Source organism: Mus caroli, unplaced genomic scaffold (assembly GCF_978045245.1).
Source record: "Mus caroli unplaced genomic scaffold, Mus_caroli_1 scaffold_9, whole genome shotgun sequence".
NCBI classification, from domain to species: domain Eukaryota; kingdom Metazoa; phylum Chordata; class Mammalia; order Rodentia; family Muridae; genus Mus; species Mus caroli.
Genome location: NW_028227264.1, coordinates 128,667,828 through 128,690,233, shown reverse-complemented (window position 1 = coordinate 128,690,233; position 22,406 = coordinate 128,667,828). Strand labels below are relative to the sequence as shown.

Sequence of the window (22,406 nt, the reverse complement as noted above, 5' to 3'; positions counted from 1 at the left end):
CGATTTGGGAGGTAGAGGACATGGGAGGGACTTGAAGAAGGGTAGATGGGAGGAATTGGAAGGGTAAAAGAAGGAGGAAATATGATGTAATTCTGTCTCAATTAAAAGAATATTACAAATAAAATACTTGTTTAAAATAGGCTCCATTGTTGGAGAGAAATCTCCTTCACTGGAACAATAGCAAAGATCCCCTTAGAATAAAATCTTATCCAACAAAGATTTCAATTTTTGAAATACAGTTGATTGGAAAGAAAGCTAGAACTGAGAATACATCGGAAGGAGTTCCACACTTGAAAACAATCACTTAGGAAAGTTTTATGCTAGAGTAAGCCTGGAAGGCACAGAGGTCTGTGATCCAAGGGGACCAGACTCCATCTGGAACTAACAGTGCAATTCAACAGTGTCATCCATGTACTAGATCTACAAGTACAAAGTGCAAAATTGAGGGATCTACATCATCGTGTCTCATAGTTCCAGACAGCTGCAAAGGCTAAGCAATGTGAAGCAGGGTTGGAATCTGTGCAAGCAGGCCATGAAAAGCCATTTCATGAAACTGTGAAAGTAAAGCCTAATTTGCAATGGGTAACTTAGGATGCTCAAGAATCTAAGACCATGGAACATCCAAGGAAAGCTACAAGCATGTAATGGAAGTGACCTACAAAAGAGGCTATGTGTGCTTCAAGAGGCAGAACTGAAGATGTGAGAATATCTAAATCCTTCGGGACCATCACAAGTCCCAGAAGCCCATCCTGGACCTGCAGAATTTGGTATTTGCTGTGATGTGTTTCATTCTTGCCTAGTCTTTCCTTGCTATGTCCCTTTTCCTCCTTTTCTGTGCCATTGTATATTCTAACTATGGGACTTGTTTTTATTTTAAAAGCATTTACAGTTAAGAAATAACCTTGAGTATCAAACTAGACTTGCGCTTTCCACTTTTAAACAATGATGGAAGTATTAAAGACTATGAGGAATTTTTTTAATTAGAGTGAATACAATTTTTCATATGAGATGGCCTTGGCCCTACAGATGGACAGAGGAAAAGATTGTGACTTAAAAGTGAGATGTTAGTGTTTCAAGTTGACAAGTGGTGGCTGTGATTTTGTAGATATTGTCAACTTTGCATCTCACAGCATTGCCTAGGAGATAAGCTTCTGGGCCTGTGAGGGATCAGAGTGAGAGGACTAAGCCAGGGGGATCCATGACAGGCTCCAAACTGACATTTCAGGAGACTAGGCCTAAGTTTCTCTTTCCCAGAACTAAGCAAGTTGAGCAAGTCAGTTCCTGGGGGGAAAAAAAAAAAAAAAAAAAAAACAGCCCACAGGTAGCAATCAGGACCTGCCTTGACATCTAACCTGAGGCAAAAGTAGTCAGTCAAAATGAGTCAACAACAGTTTCTAGACCCCTCCACAATAGTTCTGGAAAGTGCCCAGAGCCCTATCCAATCCCAAAGTCACTCATACTCCAAGAGACCAAGTCAACCAAACAAGATAAAGGTCACCTACCCCTCCCTAGAATTCTTTTTTTATTATTATTAGATATTTTCTTTATTTATATTTCAAATGCTATCCCGAAAGTTTTCTATACCCACCCCACCCCCCTGATCCCCTACCCACCTACTCCCACTTCTTGGCCCTGGCATTCCCCTGTACTGGGGCATAGAAAGTTTGCAAGACCAAGGGGCCTCTTTTCCCAATGATGGCCAACTAGGCCATCTTCTACTACATATGCAGCTAGAGACATGAGCTCTGGGAGTACTGGTTTAGTTCATATTGTTGTTCCACCTACAGGGTTGCAGACCCTTCAGCTCCTTGGATACTTTCTCTAGATCCTCCATTGGGGGCCCTGTGTTCCATCCAGTAGATGACTGTGAGCCTCCACTTCTGTATTTAATCTGCTTTACATTGAGCCTGCAAGCTCAACCCTAGGTCTCCATTTTGATAAATTGTAGACCCCTGCATGGAGGATGCTCTATGTTTTTGCATACTATTTGAATCTGGGGTACTATTCTTCAGCAAATCACAGACCCTTATTAGGTTAATGGTGGTGAGAAGACTCACCTTAACTGTAAGCCTCACAGGTACCTCGGCTAGATTTCTGGGCTGAATAAAAAGGAAAAGGCATGATGAACACAAGTATTCATTGCTCTCAGCTTCTAGACTGCAAAAGCCATCTTGCTAATTGCCACAAGCTCCTATTCCCGTGGACTCCCTGCCATGATGGGCTGCACCCTAAAACTGTGAGCCAAAATTATCCCTTCCTTCCATGAGTTTGTTTCATTGTTTGACAGTTTCATACTGCATATAATATGCTTTGATCAAATCTGTGCCCCAAACCCTGCCTTCCAAATCTTCCCCTCTCTCCCCCACCAACATTTTGCCCTCCCAACTTCATATGCTCATATTTTATTTTTTAATTGATTTCTTTATTTACTATTGGTGTCCAGGATTAGCCACGCACCTCCACTTAGACTCTGATCTCAGATATGATTAAGACTTATTGAATGCTTGATTCAGGCTGATCAATCAAGACCACAAAAAAGAATTTGGGAGCCTAATTGTGGTACTAGTCTGTTCTTAGGGCAGGCTTTTTACAAGAAAAAAAAAGGTTCAAAAGTTTAAGATGCAAGGAGAGGAGTGATACAACATTTTGACTTACTAGACAGTATTCTCAGCTAAGCTTTGACCTGATTGATCCTAAGTGAAGTAAGAGGGGTAGTAGACAGGTAGTAAACAGGGGAATTTCAGAACTCTGAGATAATAGAGCATAAGTAAAACAACCATAACGTTTTGGTTTATTGTCAGTAAAGTTATAACTCCAAAAAAAAGTGGACTTAATTTCACCTTATCAGCAACACAGAGGCTACATACAAAATGGCTAGAGTTATGTCAGAACATATCATTTACTTTACATCCCAATCATAGCTTCTCCATCCTTTCCTCCCAGTTTCTCCTTCTCACCTCACCTCCCTGCCATCTTCCCTTCCTCCCTTTTATCCTCAGAAAAGACACAGAAAAAGGGAGGCTTTCCATGGATATCAACCCACCTTGGCATATAAAGTTGTAGAAGGACTAGGTACATCTTCTACTATTGTGGCTAGGCAGGGCATTCCAGTTTAGGGAAAGGGTCTAAAGGCAGGTAACAGTCAGATACAGTTCCTGCTCCAGCTGCTCAACAGTTACATGTGTTCAAAGGGCTTAAGTCTATCCTCCATATGTTCTCTGTTTAGTAGTTCAGTCTCTGTGGGCTCCTAAAGGATATGTTCATTTTTTTAAACACACTGAGTACATTTAGTGCTACCTTTAAGTGCAAAGCTGTAGGGTCATCTTCTAGGACATGGATAGCCCTCTGAGGGCTCATCACTGAAGAAAAACAAACTTCCTCTACCCTGGCAGCTATCAATTGCCAAAGACTCCTCAGTCAGGGGTGGGATTTCATCCCCTCCCTCATCCAAGCTGGGATGGGGACTAGCTTGATATTGTGCAGGTCTTGTGTATGCAGTCACAACTGCTGTTTGTTCATGTATGCAATCATATTGTCATGTCCAGCAAATGTTGTTTTGCTGAAGGCATATACTCCTTCTGTGTCTCCTCTGCCCCCTTTATGATGATCCGGGAGCCTTAGTAGGAAGTGATATAATACAGATGTCTCATTTATAGTTGAGAAGTCTTCAGTCTTATTCTCTCATCAATGAGTTGTAGATCTTTGTATTAATAGCCATCAACTGCCAAAAGAAGATTCTCTAGTGAGGGTTGAGAGGTGCACAATTAGTATGGATATAAAGAAAAGAACTTTAGGGACAGATTGTTATGTCTGTCTAGCAAATATTAGTATCAGGTCACCACACACACCTAGGCCCTATGACCTAACCACCCAAAGGTTTTTGGCCCAGTAAATGATACCAGTCATGAGTTCCTGCTACATCCACTCCAGTAGTGACACACACGACAGACCCCAAAAACATGGATGCTGTCCCGAGGCGAAAAGTTCATGGAAACTTAGTCTCCTAGAACCATGGCATCCTGTATAACAAATGCTCCAATGTCTTTGCTTTAGTTGGTAAATGGATCTGTGTGCTTTCCATTAATATTGCTTTATTATAAGAGCCTCTATTTGACATATAGCTAAGTTGGATTCTTTACAAGTCCAAGGCAGTCGATCCTTGATCCGACCCTGGGCATGGATAGCTAAGTCTCTTTCCTACACAGGAATTTACCATTATCTAGGAAGAAGGAAGGTTGTGGTCTAGGGAGGAACCAGATTAGATACTTAGAACTATAGATAGCTGAGTTACACCTATACACAGGAATTTACAATGGCCTAGGGGGAAGGTGGACTATACAATATAGACTAGAATAGGAACTATGGCAAGGGCATGAAGCCCTTACCCCTGGCTTCTAAGATTAAGCTGACCTTAGGTGGGGCTGCTTTTGATCCCAGTTGGTAACACTGAATTTTATCCCAGCTGGTTCCTGCCAGTCCTTCATGTTTGCATTCCTCTGTTTTGTGTAAGAGTTATTAAGCATCTGATAACCTCATTGTACCTTGCCGGTGTGTCACCTAACTTCCCTATTTTCTTCTGTATAAAAAGTCTAATGCTCGATTTGACAAATTACATTCAGATCCACACTCCCTTGTGTCGAGTTTGTTTGTCACCCCATTCTCGCCGACTCTATGCCCATCTGTCTGAGACCCTGATTCCCACAGATTGAGGGGGGCTGACTAGGCCTGGTCCATGGCAAGTTCCATCTTGTGGAATAAGCCTAAAGTCCAATGTCCATAATGTGATTCATTATTCTCATAACATTTCTACCACTATTGCATCAGAGGGCATATCTTTACAAAACAGTTATTGTACCTTACATGGCTCACAGGTAGATAAGACTACTGATGACATTGCTTCCCTGGTAACATGCAGAGAAAAATCCAATGCAAGACACCCTTTCGGGGACCCCCACTCTAGTCTCGGGAGAGAGAGAGCACACTCAAAGAAATACAAGAATCCTTCTTGCTGAAAACACACAAGGTGGTTTAATGGTGGAGCTCCGGGTCGAAACATATCTCACACAGGAGACAGTGGATTCAACCCCAAGGCTTGAAAGCTAGGGGTTTTTATGGGGTAAAGGGCTTAGGGGTGGGGAATTCAGCATAGTGACACACTATTGGCTTATTCAAACATCAGCAAAAGAATACATGCAGGTCAGGGTGTCAGAGTTCTGTGAGTTGTTGACTCAGATCAGATAGCCCGGTTATGTCTTCACATTCCTCTTTATCTTTATGGTCAAGCTGTTCCCAGGAATGTTTTAACTATGGGGCATGCCCGGGTTTGTTTTTCTTTGTTCTCAGCCCCAGGCAGCCTCTAGGCTCACAAACAACCAGCAATTTCTGAGTACTTTATATGACTTACAGGTCTTGAAATTTCATCTTTTTTCACCAACACTGTGAAAGCTAATCAAAGGGGTGAAGCTTCCAAGCCAGCACCAGCTTGATGATTCCATGACCCACAACTTAAATGCACAGAATCTTCAACAATAGGGTCCACCATCAAGTTTTACAAAGGAATGAAGTTCAATGGCAACAGCCTGTAATATTTCAGGGATTCTATGGGAACACACTGACTCAGAAGATGTAACCATACCTGGCATTTTATTCAGTAGTCCACAGTACCTGGACAAGACACTATCCAACAATACAGGGTAACTCCATTTACTCCCCTTTTTATACATGTACATATATTTAGGAATCTTTGGTAATAGTAAGTTTCTATATTGTATTTTCATGATTCCATAGTGTTAAGTAGTTATCCCACCCATTACACTGTGGAAGAAATTTAACCCGGCAATATGGATATTGTGATGATGTCCAAAGACATTCTAGGTCTGTGTGATCTGGCTGGACTGCAAACATACCTTTAGTAACCCTAACCCTAACCCTAACCCTGATACCTTTGATCCTTCTGTCTGGAATCCTTAGTACACACCTTTAATCCCAAACAATGATATCTAACTGAGGGCAGACAAAATGACGAATGAGAGAAAAATTTGACAGAATGAGTCAGAGATAGGATACATCCAACTCTCATGAGAACATAGGAAAAGGATTCTACTTAAGAACAGAACAAGGAGAGTCTGTCAGGATACCAGCAGTCCAGTTAAAAAGTGTCACCAAACACAAATCAGCAGCTATTGCCAGGAGTTGTCTGTCATGACTCTCTCATGGGTCTTACCTCCACAAAACATCACAATAGTCTGCATCACATGACACAATCATAAATTTCCATTTCACATATATACAGTGGAAATTTTATTAAAGTGTAAAAAAAGAAACCATAACATTTGTTAGAAAATTGATGCAAGAGAAAGTCATTGTGTTAAGCCAAATAAGCCAGACAAATAGCACATTTTTCTCCTGTATGCAGCATATAAACTTTAATTTGTACTTTGTGTTTGTATATATATATATATTCCCTACTACACTGAGAAGAGACAGGAAAGCAGAAGGCTAATTCTTAGGACGAGGATCCCTAGAAGGTCTTGGATTTCTATAAAACAGAGTATATATATATATATGTGTGTGTGTGTGTGTGTGTGTGTGTGTGTGTGTGTGTGTGTGAGTGTGTAGATCATAAAAGTAGAAATGAGGCACAAGTCCCTTCCGGTCGACGCCAGCAATGGGGTTCCTTGCCCGCAGAATCTCCAGATCCCCTCAAGGACCCCCACAGGATCCCCCACGGGATCTTAAGACCTCTGGTGAGTGGAACACAGCATCTGCTCCAATCCAATTGCACGGGACCTGAGACTGCATTAATTAGGGAAGCAGATAACCCGGCCTGATCAGGGACACAAGTCCCTTCCAGTCCACACCAGCACTGGGATTCCTTGCCTGTGGAGTATCCAGATCCCTTCAAGGACCCCAACAGGATCCCCCATGGGATCTTGAGACCTCTGGTGAGTGGAACACAGTGTCTGCTCCAATCCAATCACGATGGACCTGAGACTGCATTAATTAGGGAAGCAGATAACCCGGCCTGATCAGGAGCACAAGTCCCTTCCAGTCCATGCCAGCACCAGTGTTCCTTGCCCACGGAGTCTCTGGACACCCGCAAGGTCCCCCATAGGACCCTCCATGGGATCTTAAGACCTCTGGTGAGTGGAACACAGCATCTGCTCCAATCCAATTGTGCGGGACCTGAGACTGCATTAATTAGGGAAGCAGAAAACCCAGCCTGATCAGGGTCACAAGTCCCTTCCGGTCCACACCAGCACCAGGGTTCCTTGCGCTCAGACTTTCTGGACACTGCCAAGGTCCCCACAGGACCCTCCACAGGATCTTAAGACCACTGGTGAGTCGAACACAACTTCTGCCAGGAGGCAGATTCGAACACCAGATATCTGGGCACCTTTCCTACAAGAGGAGAGCTTGCCTGCAGAGAGTACTCTGACCACGGAAACTAAGAAGAGACTAGTCTCCCAGGTCTGCTGATAGAGGCTAACATAATCACCTGAGGAATAAGCTCTAACAAGAGACAACTATAACAACTAGCTCCAGAGATTACCAGACGTCAAAAGGCAAATGAAAAAAAACTACTAACAGAAATCAAGACCACTCACCATCATCAGAATGCAGCACGCCCACCCCACCTAGTCCTGGGCACCCAAACACACCCGAAAAACTAGACCCGGATTTAAAAGCATATCTCATGATGATGGTAGAGGACATCAAGAAGGGCATTAATAACTCACTTAAAGAAATATAGGAGAACACAGCTAAACAGGTAGAAGACCTTAAAGAGGAAACACAAAAATCCCTTAAAGAATTGCAGGAAAACACGACTAAACAGGTGATGGAATTGAATAAAACCATCCAAGACCTAAATAGGAAAGTAGACACAATAAAGAAAGCCCAGCAATGCTGGAGATAGAAACCCTAGGAAAGAAATCTGGAACCATAGATATGAGCATCAGCAACAAAATACAAGAGATGGAAGAGAAAATCTCAGGTGCAGAAGATTCCATAGAGAACATCGGCACAACAATCAAAGAAAATACAAAACACAAAAAGATCCTAACTCAAAACATGCAGGAACTCCAGGACACAATGAGAAGACCAAACCTACGGATAATAGGAGTAGATGAGAATGAAGATTTTCAACTTAAAGGGCCAGCAAATATCTTCAACAAAATTATAGAAGAAAACTTCCCAAACCTAAAGAAAGAGATGCCCATGAACATAGAAGCCTACAGAACTCCAAATAGACTGGACTAGAAAAGAAATTCCTCCAATCACATAATAATCAGAACAACAAATGCACTAAATAAAGAGGGAATATTAGTAGCAGTAAGGGAGAAAGGTCAAGTAACATATAAAGGCAGGCCTATCAGAATTACACCAGACTTTTCACCAGAGATTATGACAGCCAGAAGAGCCTGGACAGATGTGATACAGACACTAAGAGATCAGAAATGAAAGCCCAGGCTACTATACCCAGCTAAACTCTCAATTACCATAGACGGAGAAACCAAAGTATTCCACGACAAAACCAAATTCACACATTATCTTTCCACGAATCCAGCCCTTCAAAGGATAATAACAGAAAAAAAAAAAAATACAAGGACAGAAACCACGCCCTAGAAAAAGCAAGAAAGTAATTCCTCAACAAACCAAAAAGAAGACAGCCACAAAAACAGAATGCCAACTCTAAAAACAAAAATAAAAGGAAGCAACAATTACTTTTCCTTAATATCTCTTAATATCAATGGACTCAACTCCCCGATAAAAAGACATAGACTAACAAACTGGCTACACAAACAAGACCCAACATTTTGCTGCTTACAGGAAACTCATCTCAGAGAAAAAGATAGACACTACCTCAGAATGAAAGGCTGGAAAACAATTTTCCAAGCAAATGGTATGACGAAACAAGCTGGAGTAGCCATTCTAATATCTGATAAGATTGATTTCCAACCCAAAGTCATCAAAAAAGACAGGGAGGGGCACTTCATACTCATCAAAGGTAAAATCCTCCAAGAGGAACTATCAATCCTGAATATCTATGCTCCAAATACAAAGGCAGCCACATTCATTAAAGAAACTTTAGTAAATCTCAAAGCACACATTGCACCTCATACAATAATAGTGGGAGACTTCAACACACCACTTTCACCAATGGACAGATCATGGAAACAGAAACTAAACAGGGACACAGTGAAACTAACAGAAGTTATGAAACAAATGGATCTGGCAGATATCTACAGAACATTCTATCCTAAAACAAAAGGATATACCTTCTTCTCAGCACCTCATGGTACCTTCTCCAAAATTGACCATATAATTGGTCACAAAACAGGCCTCAACAGATACAAAAATGTTGAAATCGTCCCATGCATCCTATCAGACCACCATGGACTAAGGCTGATCTTCAATAACACCATAAATAATGGAAAGCCTACATTCATGTGGAAACTGAACAACACTCTTCTCAATGATACTTTGGTCAAGGATGGAATAAAGAAAGAAATTAAAGACTTTTTAGAGTTTAATGAAAATAAAGCCACAACATATCCAAACCTATGGGACACAATGAGAGCATTTCTAAGAGGGGAACTCATAGCTCTGAGTGCCTCCAAAAAGAAACTAGAGAGAGCACACACTAGCAGCTTGACAACACACCTAAAAGCTCTAGAAAAAAAGGAGGCAAATTCACCCAAGAGGAGTAGACAGCAGGAAATAATCAAACTCAGGGGCAAAATCAACCAAGTGGAAACAAGAACTATTCAAAGAATCAACCAAACAGGGACCTGGTTCTTTGAGAAAATCAACAAGATAGATAAACCCTTAGCTAGACCCACTAGAGGGCACAGGCACAGCATCCTAATTAAAAAAATCAGAAATGAAAAGGGAGACATAACAACAGATCCTGAAGAAATCCAAAACACCATCAGATCCTTCTACAAAAGGCTATACTCAACAAAACTGGAAAACCTGAACGAAATGGACAAATTTGTAGACAGATACCAGGTACCAAAGTTAAATCAGGATCAAGTTAACAATCTAAACAGTCCCATATCCCCTAAAGACCTAGAAGCAGTCACTAATGGTCGCCCAACCAAAAAATTCCAGGACCAAATGGGTTTAGTGCATAGTTCTATCAGACCTTCAAAGAAGATCTAATTCCAGTTCTGCACAAACTATTACACAAAATAGAAGTAGAAGGTACTCTACCCAACTCATTCTATGAAGCCACAATTATGCGCTGATACCTAAACCACAGAAAGATCCAACAAAGATAGAGAACTTCAGACCAATTTCCCTTATGAATATCGATGCGAAAATACTCAATAAAATTCTCACTAACCGAATCCGAGAACACATTAAAGCAATCATCCATCCTGAGAAAGTAGGGTTTATTCCAGGGATGCAGGGATGGTTTAATATACAGAAATCCATTAACGTAATCCATTATATAAACAAACTCAAAGACAAAAACCACATGAGCATCTCCTTAGACACGGAAAAAGCATTAGACAAGATACAACACCCATTCATAATAAAAGTCTTGGAAAGATCAGGAATTCAAGGCCCATATCTAAACATGATAAAAGCAATCTACAGCAAACCAGTAGCCAACATCAAAGTAAATGGTGAGAAGCTGGAAGCAATCCCACTAAAATCAGGGACTAGACAAGGCTGCCCACTTTCTCCCTACCTATTCAACCTTGTACTTGAAGTCCTAGCCAGAGCAATTAGACAACAAAAGGAGATCAAGGGGATACAAATTGGAAAGGAAGAAGTCAAAATATCACTTTTTGCAGATGATATGATAGTATATATAAGTGACCCTAAAAATTCCACCAGAGAACTCCTAAACCTGATAAACAGCTTCGGTGAAGTAGCTGGATATAAAATTAACTCAAACAAATCAATGGCCTTTCTCTACACAAAGAATAAACAGGCTGAGAAAGAAATTAGGGAAAAAACACCCTTCTCAATAGTCACAAATAATATAAAATATCTTGGCGTGACTCTAACTAAGGAAGTGAAAGATCTGTATAATAAAAACTTCAAGTCTCTGAAGAAAGAAATTATAGAAGATCTCAGAAGATGGAAAGATCTCCCATGCTCATGGATTGGCAGGATCAACATTGTAAAAATGGCTATCTTGCCAAAAGCAATCTACAGATTCAATGCAATCCCCATCAAAATTCCAACTCAATTCTTCAGCGAATTAGAAAGAGCAATCTCCAAATTCATCTGGAATAACAAAAAACCTAGGATAGCAAAAACTTTTCTCAAGGATAAAAGAACCTCTGGTGGAATCACCATGCCTGACCTAAAGCTTTACTACAGAGCAATTGTGATAAAAATGGCATGGTACTGGTATAGTGACAGACAAATAGACCAATGGAATAGAATTGAAGACCCAGAAATGAACCCACACACCTATGGTCACTTGATCTTCGACAATGGAGCTAAAACCATCCAGTGGAAGAAAGACAGCATTTTCAACAAATGCTGCTGGCACAACTGGTGGTTATCGTGTAAAATAATGTGAATTGATCCATTCCTATCTCCTTGTACTAAGGTCAAATCTAAGTGGATTAAGGAACTCTACATAAAACCGGAGACACTGAAATTTATAGAGGAGAAAGTGGGGAAAAACCTCAAAGATATGGGCACAGGGAAAAATTCCTGAATAGAACAGCAATGGCTTGTGCTGTAAGATCGAGAATTGACAAGTGGGACCTCATGAAACTGCAAAGCTTCTGCAAGGCAAAAGACACCATCAATAAGAAAAAAAGACCACCAACAGATTGGGAAAGTATCTTTACCTACCCTAAATCAGATAGGGGACTAATATCCAATATATATAAAGAACTCAAGAAGGTGAACTCCAGAAAATCAAATAACCCCATTAAAAAAAATGGGGCTCAGAGCTAAACAAAGAATTCTCACCTGAGGAATACAGAATGGCTGAGAAGCACCTGAAAAAAATGTTCAGCATCCTTAATCATCAGAGAAATGCAAATCAAAACAACCCTGAGATTCCACCTCACACCAGTCAGAATGGCTAAGATCAAAAATTCAGGTGACAGCAGATGCTGGCGAGGATGTGGAGAAAGAGGAACACTCCTCCATTGTTGGTGGGATTGCAAGCTTGTACAATCACTCTGGAAATCAGTCTAGCGGTTCCTCAAAACAATTGGACATAGTACTACTGCAGGATCCAGCAATACCTCTTCTGGGCATATATCCAGAAGATATTCAAACTGGTAAGAAGGACAAATGCTCCACTATGTTCATAGCAGCCTTATTTATAATAGCCAGGAGCTGGAAAGAACCCAGATGCCCCTCAACAGAGGAATGGATACAAAAAATGTGGTACATTTACACAATGGAGTACTACTCAGCTATTAAAAGGAATGAATTTATGAAATTCCTAGGCAAATGGATGGAGCTGGAGGGCATCACACTGAGTGAGGTAACACAATCACAAAAGAACTTAAATGGTATGTACTCACTGATAAGTGGATATTAGCCCAGAAACTTAGTATACTCGAGATATAAGATACAATTTGCTAAACACATGAAACTGAAGAAGAAAGAAGACCAAAGTGTGGACACTTTGCCCCTTCTTAGAATTGGGAACAAAACACCCATGGAAGGAGTTACAGAGACAAAGTTTGGAGCTGAGACAAAATGATGGACCATCTAGAGACTACCATATCCAGGGATCCATCCCATAATCAGCCTCCAAACGATGACACCATTGCATACACTACCAAGAGTTTGCTGAAAGGACCCTGATATAGCTATCTCTTGTGAGACTAGGCCAGGGCCTAACAAACACATAAGTGGATGCCAGCAGTCAGCTATTGGATGGATCACAGGGCCCCCAATGGAGGAGCTAGAGAAAGTATCCAAGGAGATATAGAGATCTGCATCCCTGTAGGTGCAACAACATTATGAACTAACCAGTACCCCGGAGCTCTTAACTCTAGCTGCATATGAATCAAAAGATGACCTAGTCGACCATCACTGGAAAGAGAGGCCCATTGGACATGCAAACTTTATATGCCCCAGTGCAGGGGAACGCCAGGGCCAAAAAGTGGGAATGGGGGGTAGGGGAATGGGGGAGAGGGTATGGGGGACTTTGGGGATAGCATTGGAAATGTAATTGAGGAAAATACGTAATAAAAAATATTTTTAAAAAAGTAGAAATAAGAATGTGTCAGGGGAGGAAGCAATCATAAGGATTGGTGGTGTGGAAGAAAATATAATGGAACTGCAGTGATATACAAGGAGACCTGTTTGTGGGAAAGAATGACACTAGGAGGAGGGGCCAACAGTAAGGAAAGAATGTGAGAAGATGAAAAGGAAAAAAGTATAATGACAAATATGTATGAAAATTCTATAATTATACATATCACTTTGCATGCTAACAAGAAAATTGGTTACCATGCTACATTTTCCTTGACCACATTTTCTTGGTCTCACTACCCTAAGAATTGAATGACATTTTGTAGATATTTTGCCCTGTGCAAATCTAATGTTTATTAGCAAGTAGATGATTAACCAGATAAATTCAACCTCAGGAAGTTGTCCCTAGGTGGAAATATTGTATATGCACATCTTAAGACCCTCTCTTCATTAAACTTGAGATTTGTGAGTTTTTCCTTAGAAACTCATAGGCTGACATATATCTCTACTCTTACTTTACTTTGAGCATAACACTTTTACCTGTTTTATGTTTCACTTCTGCATGTTCCCTCAAAAAATGAAAACTGCTATTTACTGCCTTTGGCAAAAGTATGTGCATGGGCTATTGAATAACAAGCTGGTTGTGTTTAAAAAATATGGCGTTTCAGGACCTTCATGACCTCAAAATCTTCCACCCAGTCTTCCTCTCCACAGCCAGGACCAGCTGTGACTACCCACTGAGAAATTAAAATCTAATGACTCCATACTTCCTCCACAAGTGATGCTCCTTCTAACTTCAGTGACCCAACAGCCAACCTCCAAGCGAGACCCTCTGGACTTTCTCCCTTGCTGTAGTGTAAGATTGTCCACAACATTATCAACAAAGAACACTCATTAGCTTTTTCCAAACAAGGATCCCCAGGGCTGCTTGAACTTCTTCACTCAATTGATCCCCCAGTGCATGTTCTCAGTACACCAGATGTAAATTGTGCCACTCTGGGTAATGCATCATCTGGGGTTAACAGTGTTCATATTCTACCTTCTGAGGTTGTCATGGATTCTGGACTAAAATAATCTAGGACTATTTTTCTCCTCAAAGTCCTTCTAATTATTGGCCCTATTTTTTAAACATAGGATGTCCAAACACTTTGAATCTGCCTCAGTTGACTGAGTTAGGAAACAGAGATCATCAAATCCCTACTCCACTGAGAAGAGACAAGAAAGCAGAAGGCTAATTCTTAGGACAAGGAGCCCTAGAAGGTCTTGGATTTCTATAACACAGAGTGATAGCAATAAATGGGGGAAATGCAATATAACATGTTATTGTCTAATTGTTTAGTTTTTCATTTTATCCAACTCTTAGGACTTTTAGGGTTAAATTTCTACTATAACTTTTTGGATAGTCAAGTAAGGAAATGTCTTCCATGATTACAGCTTCAATGATATTGCTTCTCTGTGGTTGTGAAGCCTGAGAAAGATGCAAATGTAAATGTTCAACCTCTTCCAGAAGATTCCAGGTTGGTAACTAAAAGAATAAAGTATTCACTATGTCAATTTTTTTATTATTTTCTGTATATATGTGTTTTCCCTGAGTGCATGTCTATGCACTCATGTCTACCACTACATCTACCACTCAAGTGCCTGATGGTTGTGGAGGGAGGGCATTGTATCCCCTGGAACTGGAGTTTGATGGTTATGGGCCTCCATGTCAGTGTAAAGGCAACCAGTGCTCCTAACCACTCATCCATCTCTCCAGCCCCATGTGTAACCTTTCTGGATTCTTTATTTCAACTATGGATTTCAATCCACCCAGGTCATTATGTCAATATAGTGAATCGTAACCAATATTTGAAAATTAATTTAAGTATAATAAAATAAAAGTGAAAATATATTTTATGTATAGCAAAAGTATCCTGTAAATTTTTGATAGATATATATACATACATATGTGTGTGTATATATATATATGAAACTAAAATTAATTCTGTTTAAAAAATTTTAATATCTGGTACCCAAGGAACTAAAGGGGTCTGAAACCCTATAGGTGGAACAACAATATGAACTAACCAGTACCCCGAGAGCTCATGTCTCTAGCTGCATATATATCAGAAGATGGCCTAGTCGGCCATCATTGGAAAGAGAGGCCCATTGGTCTTGCAAACTTTATATTCCTCAGTACAGGGGAACGCCAGGGCCAAGAAGTGGGAGTGGGTAGGTAGGGGAGTGGGGGGGGGAGGGTATGGGGGACTTTTGGGATAGCATTGGAAATGTAAATGGAAGAAAATACCTAATTAAAAAATGTAAAAAAAAATAAGAATTTTTATTAAAACCATTACTAGGAAACACCCTAAATAAATCATTAAGGAAGTATCCAGATAAAGTGACCTTTTAACCATATGAGCTCACAAATAAGGAAATTTGAAATGTGCATGAATTGTCGCATATAAATTCTCTTTAAAGACCTTATATCTAGTAGTTGTGATACATGCTGTAATCCTAGCACTTGAGAGGTAGAGGCAGAGCAATCAGACATTTAAGGGTATCCTTAATTATACATTTTGATGTCGTGGCAGGCTACATGAGATCTTGCCTCAATGAGACAGAAACAGACAGAAGAACGAAAGAACAAAAGGAAGGAAGGAAGGAAGGAAGGAAGGAAGGAAGGAAGGAAGGAAGGAAGGAAGGAAGGGAGAGAGGAAGGAAGGAAGGAAGGAAGGAAGGAAGGAAGGAAGGAAGGAAGGAAGGAAGGGAGAGAGGAAGGAAGGAAGGAAGGAAGGAAGGAAGGAAGGAAAGGGAGGGAGGGAGGAAGGAAGGAAGGAAGGAAGGAAGGAAGGAAGGAAGGAAGGAAGGAAGGGAGAGAGGAAGGAAGGAAGGGAGAGAGGAAGGAAGGAAGGAAGGAAGGAAGAAAGAAAGAAAGAAAGAAAGAAAGAAAGAAAGAAAGAAAGAAAGAAAGGGAGAAGGAAGGAAGGAAGGAAGAAAGAGAGAGAGAGAGAGAGAGGAAGGAAGGAAAGAGGGAAGAGCGGTGTCATGGCTTCATGTGATTTCCTGAAAAATGTTTTATATGTGATTTAGCATATTATCAAAGAAAACTAACCTAGAAATTAATTAATCCTGCTTTTAAAAGCCTGTTTTAAAAATTCCTAGGTTCCTAAAATTCCTTCAAATGTTAATAAAATCTCTTCATTCTTATAGCAAACTAAAATTCTAAAGACTAAAGACTGCAAATGCATTTGAATAAGTACATACAGTCTGTTATTCAAAATCTCATACTTGATTGACCCACAGGAGGTATGTAGAGGTAACAGAGTGACATATTGCTAATGCACAGATCTGTGACTACTAACAAACAGACACATTCAAAACAGACTTAGGGTATTTTGAGTAGAAATGAAAAGCTGTCCATTGAAACAGCAAGAAAGTTAAGGGACTTAAATAAAAGAAATATGAGCGATTACTATAAACATGAAAGATTTTAAAAATGCTAAAATGAAAGAGAAGTCTGGACTAGAACCTGTCATTTGACAAAGAAAAAAAAAAAAAAAAGAAATGGCCCTCAGTTATATCAACCACACCCGAGAACAGTCCCCTCATTCAGGAGCAGTAGGCTAACACAAATGGAACTGCATGTTCTAATGTGTATGTGTATGTATGTGTATGTGTGTATATGTATGTGTGTCTATGTGTATGAGTGTATGTGTCTGTGAGTATGACTGTGTGAGTGTATGAGTGTGTGTGTGTATGTGTGTGTGTGTGTTCACTAGCATATGTGCGTGCATGCAGGCAATTGTTTTTAGTTTTGTTTGGGATTTGGTTGAACAGGAAGAAAAAACATGAAGTTGGGTGGGTAGAGAGGTAGAAAAAGATCTAGGAAGGGTTGGGTATTGTATGAAATTCTCAAAAAATAAATAGAAAACTTTTTAAAAGAAAGGCAAGCAATAATGCTAGTGACAATAAGTTTGTGACTGTTCTGAAAAGATGTAGCAGCCTCAGGCATTTGCTAATCATCTGATGTTGTACCGCCATTTTCTGCTAAAAGAAAGGGGACTTATAAAGGTCTGGAGGCCCAGACAGTTACAAGACTCACAAGACGCCAATCTGGGCTTACTAAGCAGTAAACAATTGCTGGAGGAGGGTAGACCCAGTGGAGATGTCTGTAAGCAGCTGGGGCATCTCCAGTGGTAAAGCATGAGCCATTACCCATGTCCTGATGGGCTCTTCTGTGATGTGGCTGCCTTTGTGTCACCAATGGGCCCAAAAGTAATGTGTTAGCTCTCCAAGAGAGACTTGAGTACAGCCATTTCTATCATCTGTTATCGATATTCCCTCTGGGTTGAATATAGGTTTGCTCACATATCCTCAAGAAAAGTCATCCCCACTGATCACAAAGACATATTAGACATTGTTTGTGAGACAGATGTGTCTTTTATGCTGGCCCAAGAGAGAGCTCCATGTGAGGAAATGCAAGAATTTTCTTGCATAGGATATAAATGGGAATAGGAAGGACCAAGCAAATGGGATGTTGATCTGGGAAAGCTCATGGTCCGTTTCATTCTGTCTTCTACAGGTTCCACCTGTGCTCATCAGAACACCTCTTACTTTCTCACCCTGATTACTCTTTTTCATCTTAACACTCAGGTTTGTTTGTCTGTTTGTTTTCCAAAAATGAAAAATAAAACTTCATTGACTGAATTCATCCTTCTAGGTTTCACGGATGTCCCTGAACTTCAGGTGGCAGTTTTCACTTTTCTTTTTCTTGCCTACGTATTCAGCATGGTTGGAAACCTGACCATCCTCATTCTCACCCTGCTGGATTCACACCTTCACACTCCCATGTATTTCTTCCTCCGGAACTTCTCCTTCCTAGAAATTTCTTTCACAAACATCTTCATTCCCAGGGTCCTGGTCAGCATTACGACAGGAAACAAGAGTATTAGCTTTGCTGGCTGCTTTGCTCAGTATTTCTTTGCCATCTTTCTTGGAGCAACAGAGTTTTATCTCCTGGCTGCTATGTCCTATGATCGCTATGTGGCCATATGCAAACCCCTGCACTACATGACAATCATGAGCAACAGAGTCTGTACCCATCTGGTTCTCTGCTCTTGGCTAGGTGGGTTGATGGCCATTATACCTCCCATCACTTTGATGAGTCAGCAGGACTTTTGTGCATCCAACAGGCTAAATCATTATTTCTGTGACTTTGAGCCTCTTCTAGAACTCTCCTGTTCTGACACAAGCCTCATTGAAAAAGTTGTCTTTCTCGTGGCATCTGTGACCCTGGTGGTGACTCTAATGCTGGTAACTCTCTCCTATACATTCATCATCAGGACAATTCTTAAGCTCTCTTCAGCCCAGCAAAGGACAAAAGCTTTTTCCACGTGTTCTTCCCACATGATTGTCATCTCCCTCTCTTATGGGAGCTGCTTCTTCATGTATGTTAAGCCTTCAGCAAAAGAAAGGGGCACATTTGATAAAGGAGTAGCCCTTCTCATTACTTCAGTTGCTCCTTTATTGAATCCCTTCATTTATACCCTAAGGAACCAACAGGTAAAGCAAGCATTCAAGGATACAGTCAAAAAGCTTGTGAATCTTTAAAGAATTCAAGAATTGAACTCTTAATGAATGAGTTCCTACTGTGTGCCAAGCTCTCTCTCACTGACTAGGTACCCAATTAAGAGATTGACTCTAGTGTGAAAGTTGAAGGCACATTTCAGCCTGTTAAGTGTTAATGGAATGATCTAAATAAAATTTTTAAACTGAAAGGCAATTGAGTTAGTTGTCTGAACTAGAATCAACAAATACCATCACAAGGAACAACATTTAAACTGAGTCCTAGAATGTAGTAATAACACAAAATAGAAAAGAGGAATCAAGATCAAAGGAATATTGCAAATTGGCATGTGAAATTTCAATCCAAGGAACTGAAAAAAAAATCTCATTAATTTCCCTCAAACCAAATTGACTAAGGAAAAATAAGAGGAACTATTTTGGTTTCGAACTAAATTAATTCCTCACTTAAAGTAAATTGCACATCCATAGTGTTCAGGCATCTGAAATTGAATCAGATCTATGAATTTTTAGCAATTACAATCACATAGAATCTACACTGTAGATAACTGATTATGTAGAAATAGAGGAGATTGTAGAGAAAAACACTCTGGTAGGTCTCAAATACTAAATTCTAAAGATCCTTCCAAATTTAAATAGTAAAGGAAGCAAAATAGAATAATTAGAAAAGCAGCAAAAAAAATTATGGGGAGACTAGCTGAGCATGGTGGCATATATCTTTAGTTCCAGCACTTGAGAGGTACAGGCAGACTGATATCTCTAAGTTCAAAGTGATCATGATCTACATAGTGAATTTCAGGCTAGCCAAAGAGACAAAGAGAGACCACCAATCAATCAATCAATAAACAAACAAACAAACATACACACACACACATATACACACACACACACATACACACACACACACACAAGCCTCTTGTAAGATAGATTAGATAGGTCACTCTGGGTGGCAGTTGCACATGCCTTTAATCTCAGCATTCAGGAGGCAAAGAAAGTCAGATCTCTAAATTTTAGGTCAGTCTGGTCTACAGAGTGAGTTCCAGCATAGCCAAGGCTACACAGAGAATCCCTATCTCAAAAAAATAGGTTGCTGGAAACATAATATGCTACAGGGAGTGAGTACCTTGAAAAAGTATGGGGAAAATGATCATGAGTTATTTGATCTTGGCCGTCTTCAAATGTGGACATTGGACATAGAGTCTGCATGTGGGTTTCTGGTGATTGGGAGCTAAAAAGTAAAAGAGTGATTAAACTGAGCTTCAAAATAGATGGATAAAGCAAACGACAACCTCAATTTATGCTTCCCCATGGTCCCTTATTCACAGTACACTGTAACTATGGTGATACATTTCAGGTATGTATTTACCTCTGGTCTGTAAGGCTCAGGAATGCAAGGATAATCTGTTTTTATCACCATTCCATCCCCAAAGCCAGACCTACTGAAAAGCTGATGAGTGTGGCCTCCCTTCCCCCAGCCTGGAACTTGCTTGCTCAAGGGTGGAGCTACCGGCTCATTCGTCCTGCCACGCCCACTGCTGGAACCTGCCTTTGCTGCCTGGAGGCACACACGTGTTCGTCCTGCTACTGGACCCTGAGTTACTTGGCGGGATATTGGGTTCCCTCCCCCTTCCTTTATAACTGAGTGTCTGAAAATAGTAAAATTGAGCCTTGATCAGAAATTGTTGTCTTGGCTCCATTGTTTCTTCCGCCCCGTCTAGATTCCTCTCTTTTCAGCGAACTGCCATTCTCAGTTGAACCGTTCGTGTTGTGGACTGCGGGCAGGCCGCAACAGTTGAGGTCATGAATGAACCAATGAATTCTAGAAACCAAAAAAAATTTAAATAAAGAGCTTGACCATTTAAGAATTTATAGTCTGGCAAAACCAATTAGCAGGGAGTGCTTTATATGGACTTCTTAGATCTGTCTGAAAACTCAACCCTGCTTTATAAATGAAGAAAGGGAAGCTTAAACAGTGAAACAGCTTATGCATGACACAGAGTCCAAAGCCAAATCCATCTGGTGCCAAAGCCCACTTAAGAAGTACTACACCATCCAGCCACCCTAGCTGGTTTAACAGTCTTTGCTCTCAGTGTTGCTAAGTTTGCTCTCAGTGTTCCTAAGTATTGTCTTGCTGGCTTTTGAGCTATCTTCTTCTTCTTCTCTGTGTGCTCAGTACTGTTTAGAAAATTTGAAGCCCACAAAAGTCCATCTTACTTCACCCTTTGGTTCTTAACTTCTCTCAAGATGTTTCCTTCATGGTGGCCCATGCCTGAAATTCTAGAACTCAGAAAGTAGTTGCAGAAAGATTCTGATAGATCCTAGTGGGGAGACCCCCACTCAATTCCCAATTCAGCGTGCACCCAAAGAATCATGAAAAGACCATCTTGATGTAATTACACAAGGTAGTTTAATGACGGAGCTCCTGACCAACATGCATCCCACACAGGAGATAACGGATGTCGGCCCCGAGGCTCGAAAGCTAGGGGGTTTTATGGGGTAAGGGGCTTAGGGGTGTGGAATTCAGCATAGTGACACACTATTGGCTTATTCAAACATCAGCAGAAAAATTATATGTATGTGCAGGGTGTCAGAGTTCTGAGTTGTTGACTCACTTCAGATAACCCTGTTATGTCCTCACATTCCTCTTTATCTTTATGGTCAAGCTGTTCCCAGGAATGTTTTAACTATGGGGCATGCCCGGGTTTGTTTTTCTTTTTTCTCAGCCCCAGGCAGCCTCTAGGCTCACAAACAACCAGCAATTTCTGAGTACTTTATATGACTTACAGGTCTTGAAATTTCATCTTTCTTTCAATTCCAAGTACCAGACCAGCCTGAGATACATAGTGGGTAATGGTGGTTCCCTATTTTATTTTCTTAACTAAAACTTTCAAGAATAATGGGTGTATGCCTTAAACATCCAGTGGGAAGAGTTGGTATCAACTGTGACTGAATTAGCAGTAATTGAAATATTTATTGAACTCAACTATTAGTGAACAGTTCTATGCAAAATAAAGATACAGAGAAATTTTAGAGTTTTTCATGTTTACATAACAGTATTCATTCCACATAGACATGTTGCAACTTTTCTGACCTCCCATCTGTGTACTTCCTGGTGTCGTGGACCTAATACATATAATGGAGCAAAACTGTGCCCATCTGGCCAACCATCTTTACTACCTGACATCTGGTGAATACTGTAAACATTTAACACTATAATGTCTCTTGTTACATTCACCCAAACATGAACACTGTTTCATTACTTTAGTACCAAGCTCTGTTATAGAACCCATAACCTTAGCTGTGTCTCCTTTCTTCCTGATCATCTCTATTATTGTTAACCCTTGTATTTAAAGATCTATGTTTAAATATATATTAATGAACACCAGCTCTGCTTCATACTGGCTAGTTCTGAAATTATTTTCTTTTTTTTTTTAAGATTTATTTATTTATTATATGTAAGTACACTGTAGCTGTCTTCAGACAGACCAGAAGAGGGCGTCAGATCTCATTACGGATGGTTGTGAGCCACCATGTGGTTGCTGGGATTTGAACTCTGGACCTTCGGAAGAGCAGTCGGGTGCTCTTACCCACTGAGCCATCTCACCAGCCCCTGAAATTATTTTCTATATCAAAGACAAGGATCCAGT

General features: G+C 40.4%; 1 protein-coding gene across 1 annotated transcript; it reads left to right on the top strand.

The window, feature by feature from the left end:
- Positions 1-17,856: 17,856 nt before the first annotated feature.
- Positions 17,857-18,786, top strand: LOC110303965 (olfactory receptor 2AP1). Its single transcript, XM_021175207.2, has one exon. The coding sequence runs from the start codon at positions 17,857-17,859 to the stop codon at positions 18,784-18,786; it is 930 nt and encodes a 309-aa protein (XP_021030866.1).
- The last annotated feature ends 3,620 nt before the right edge of the window (positions 18,787-22,406 follow it).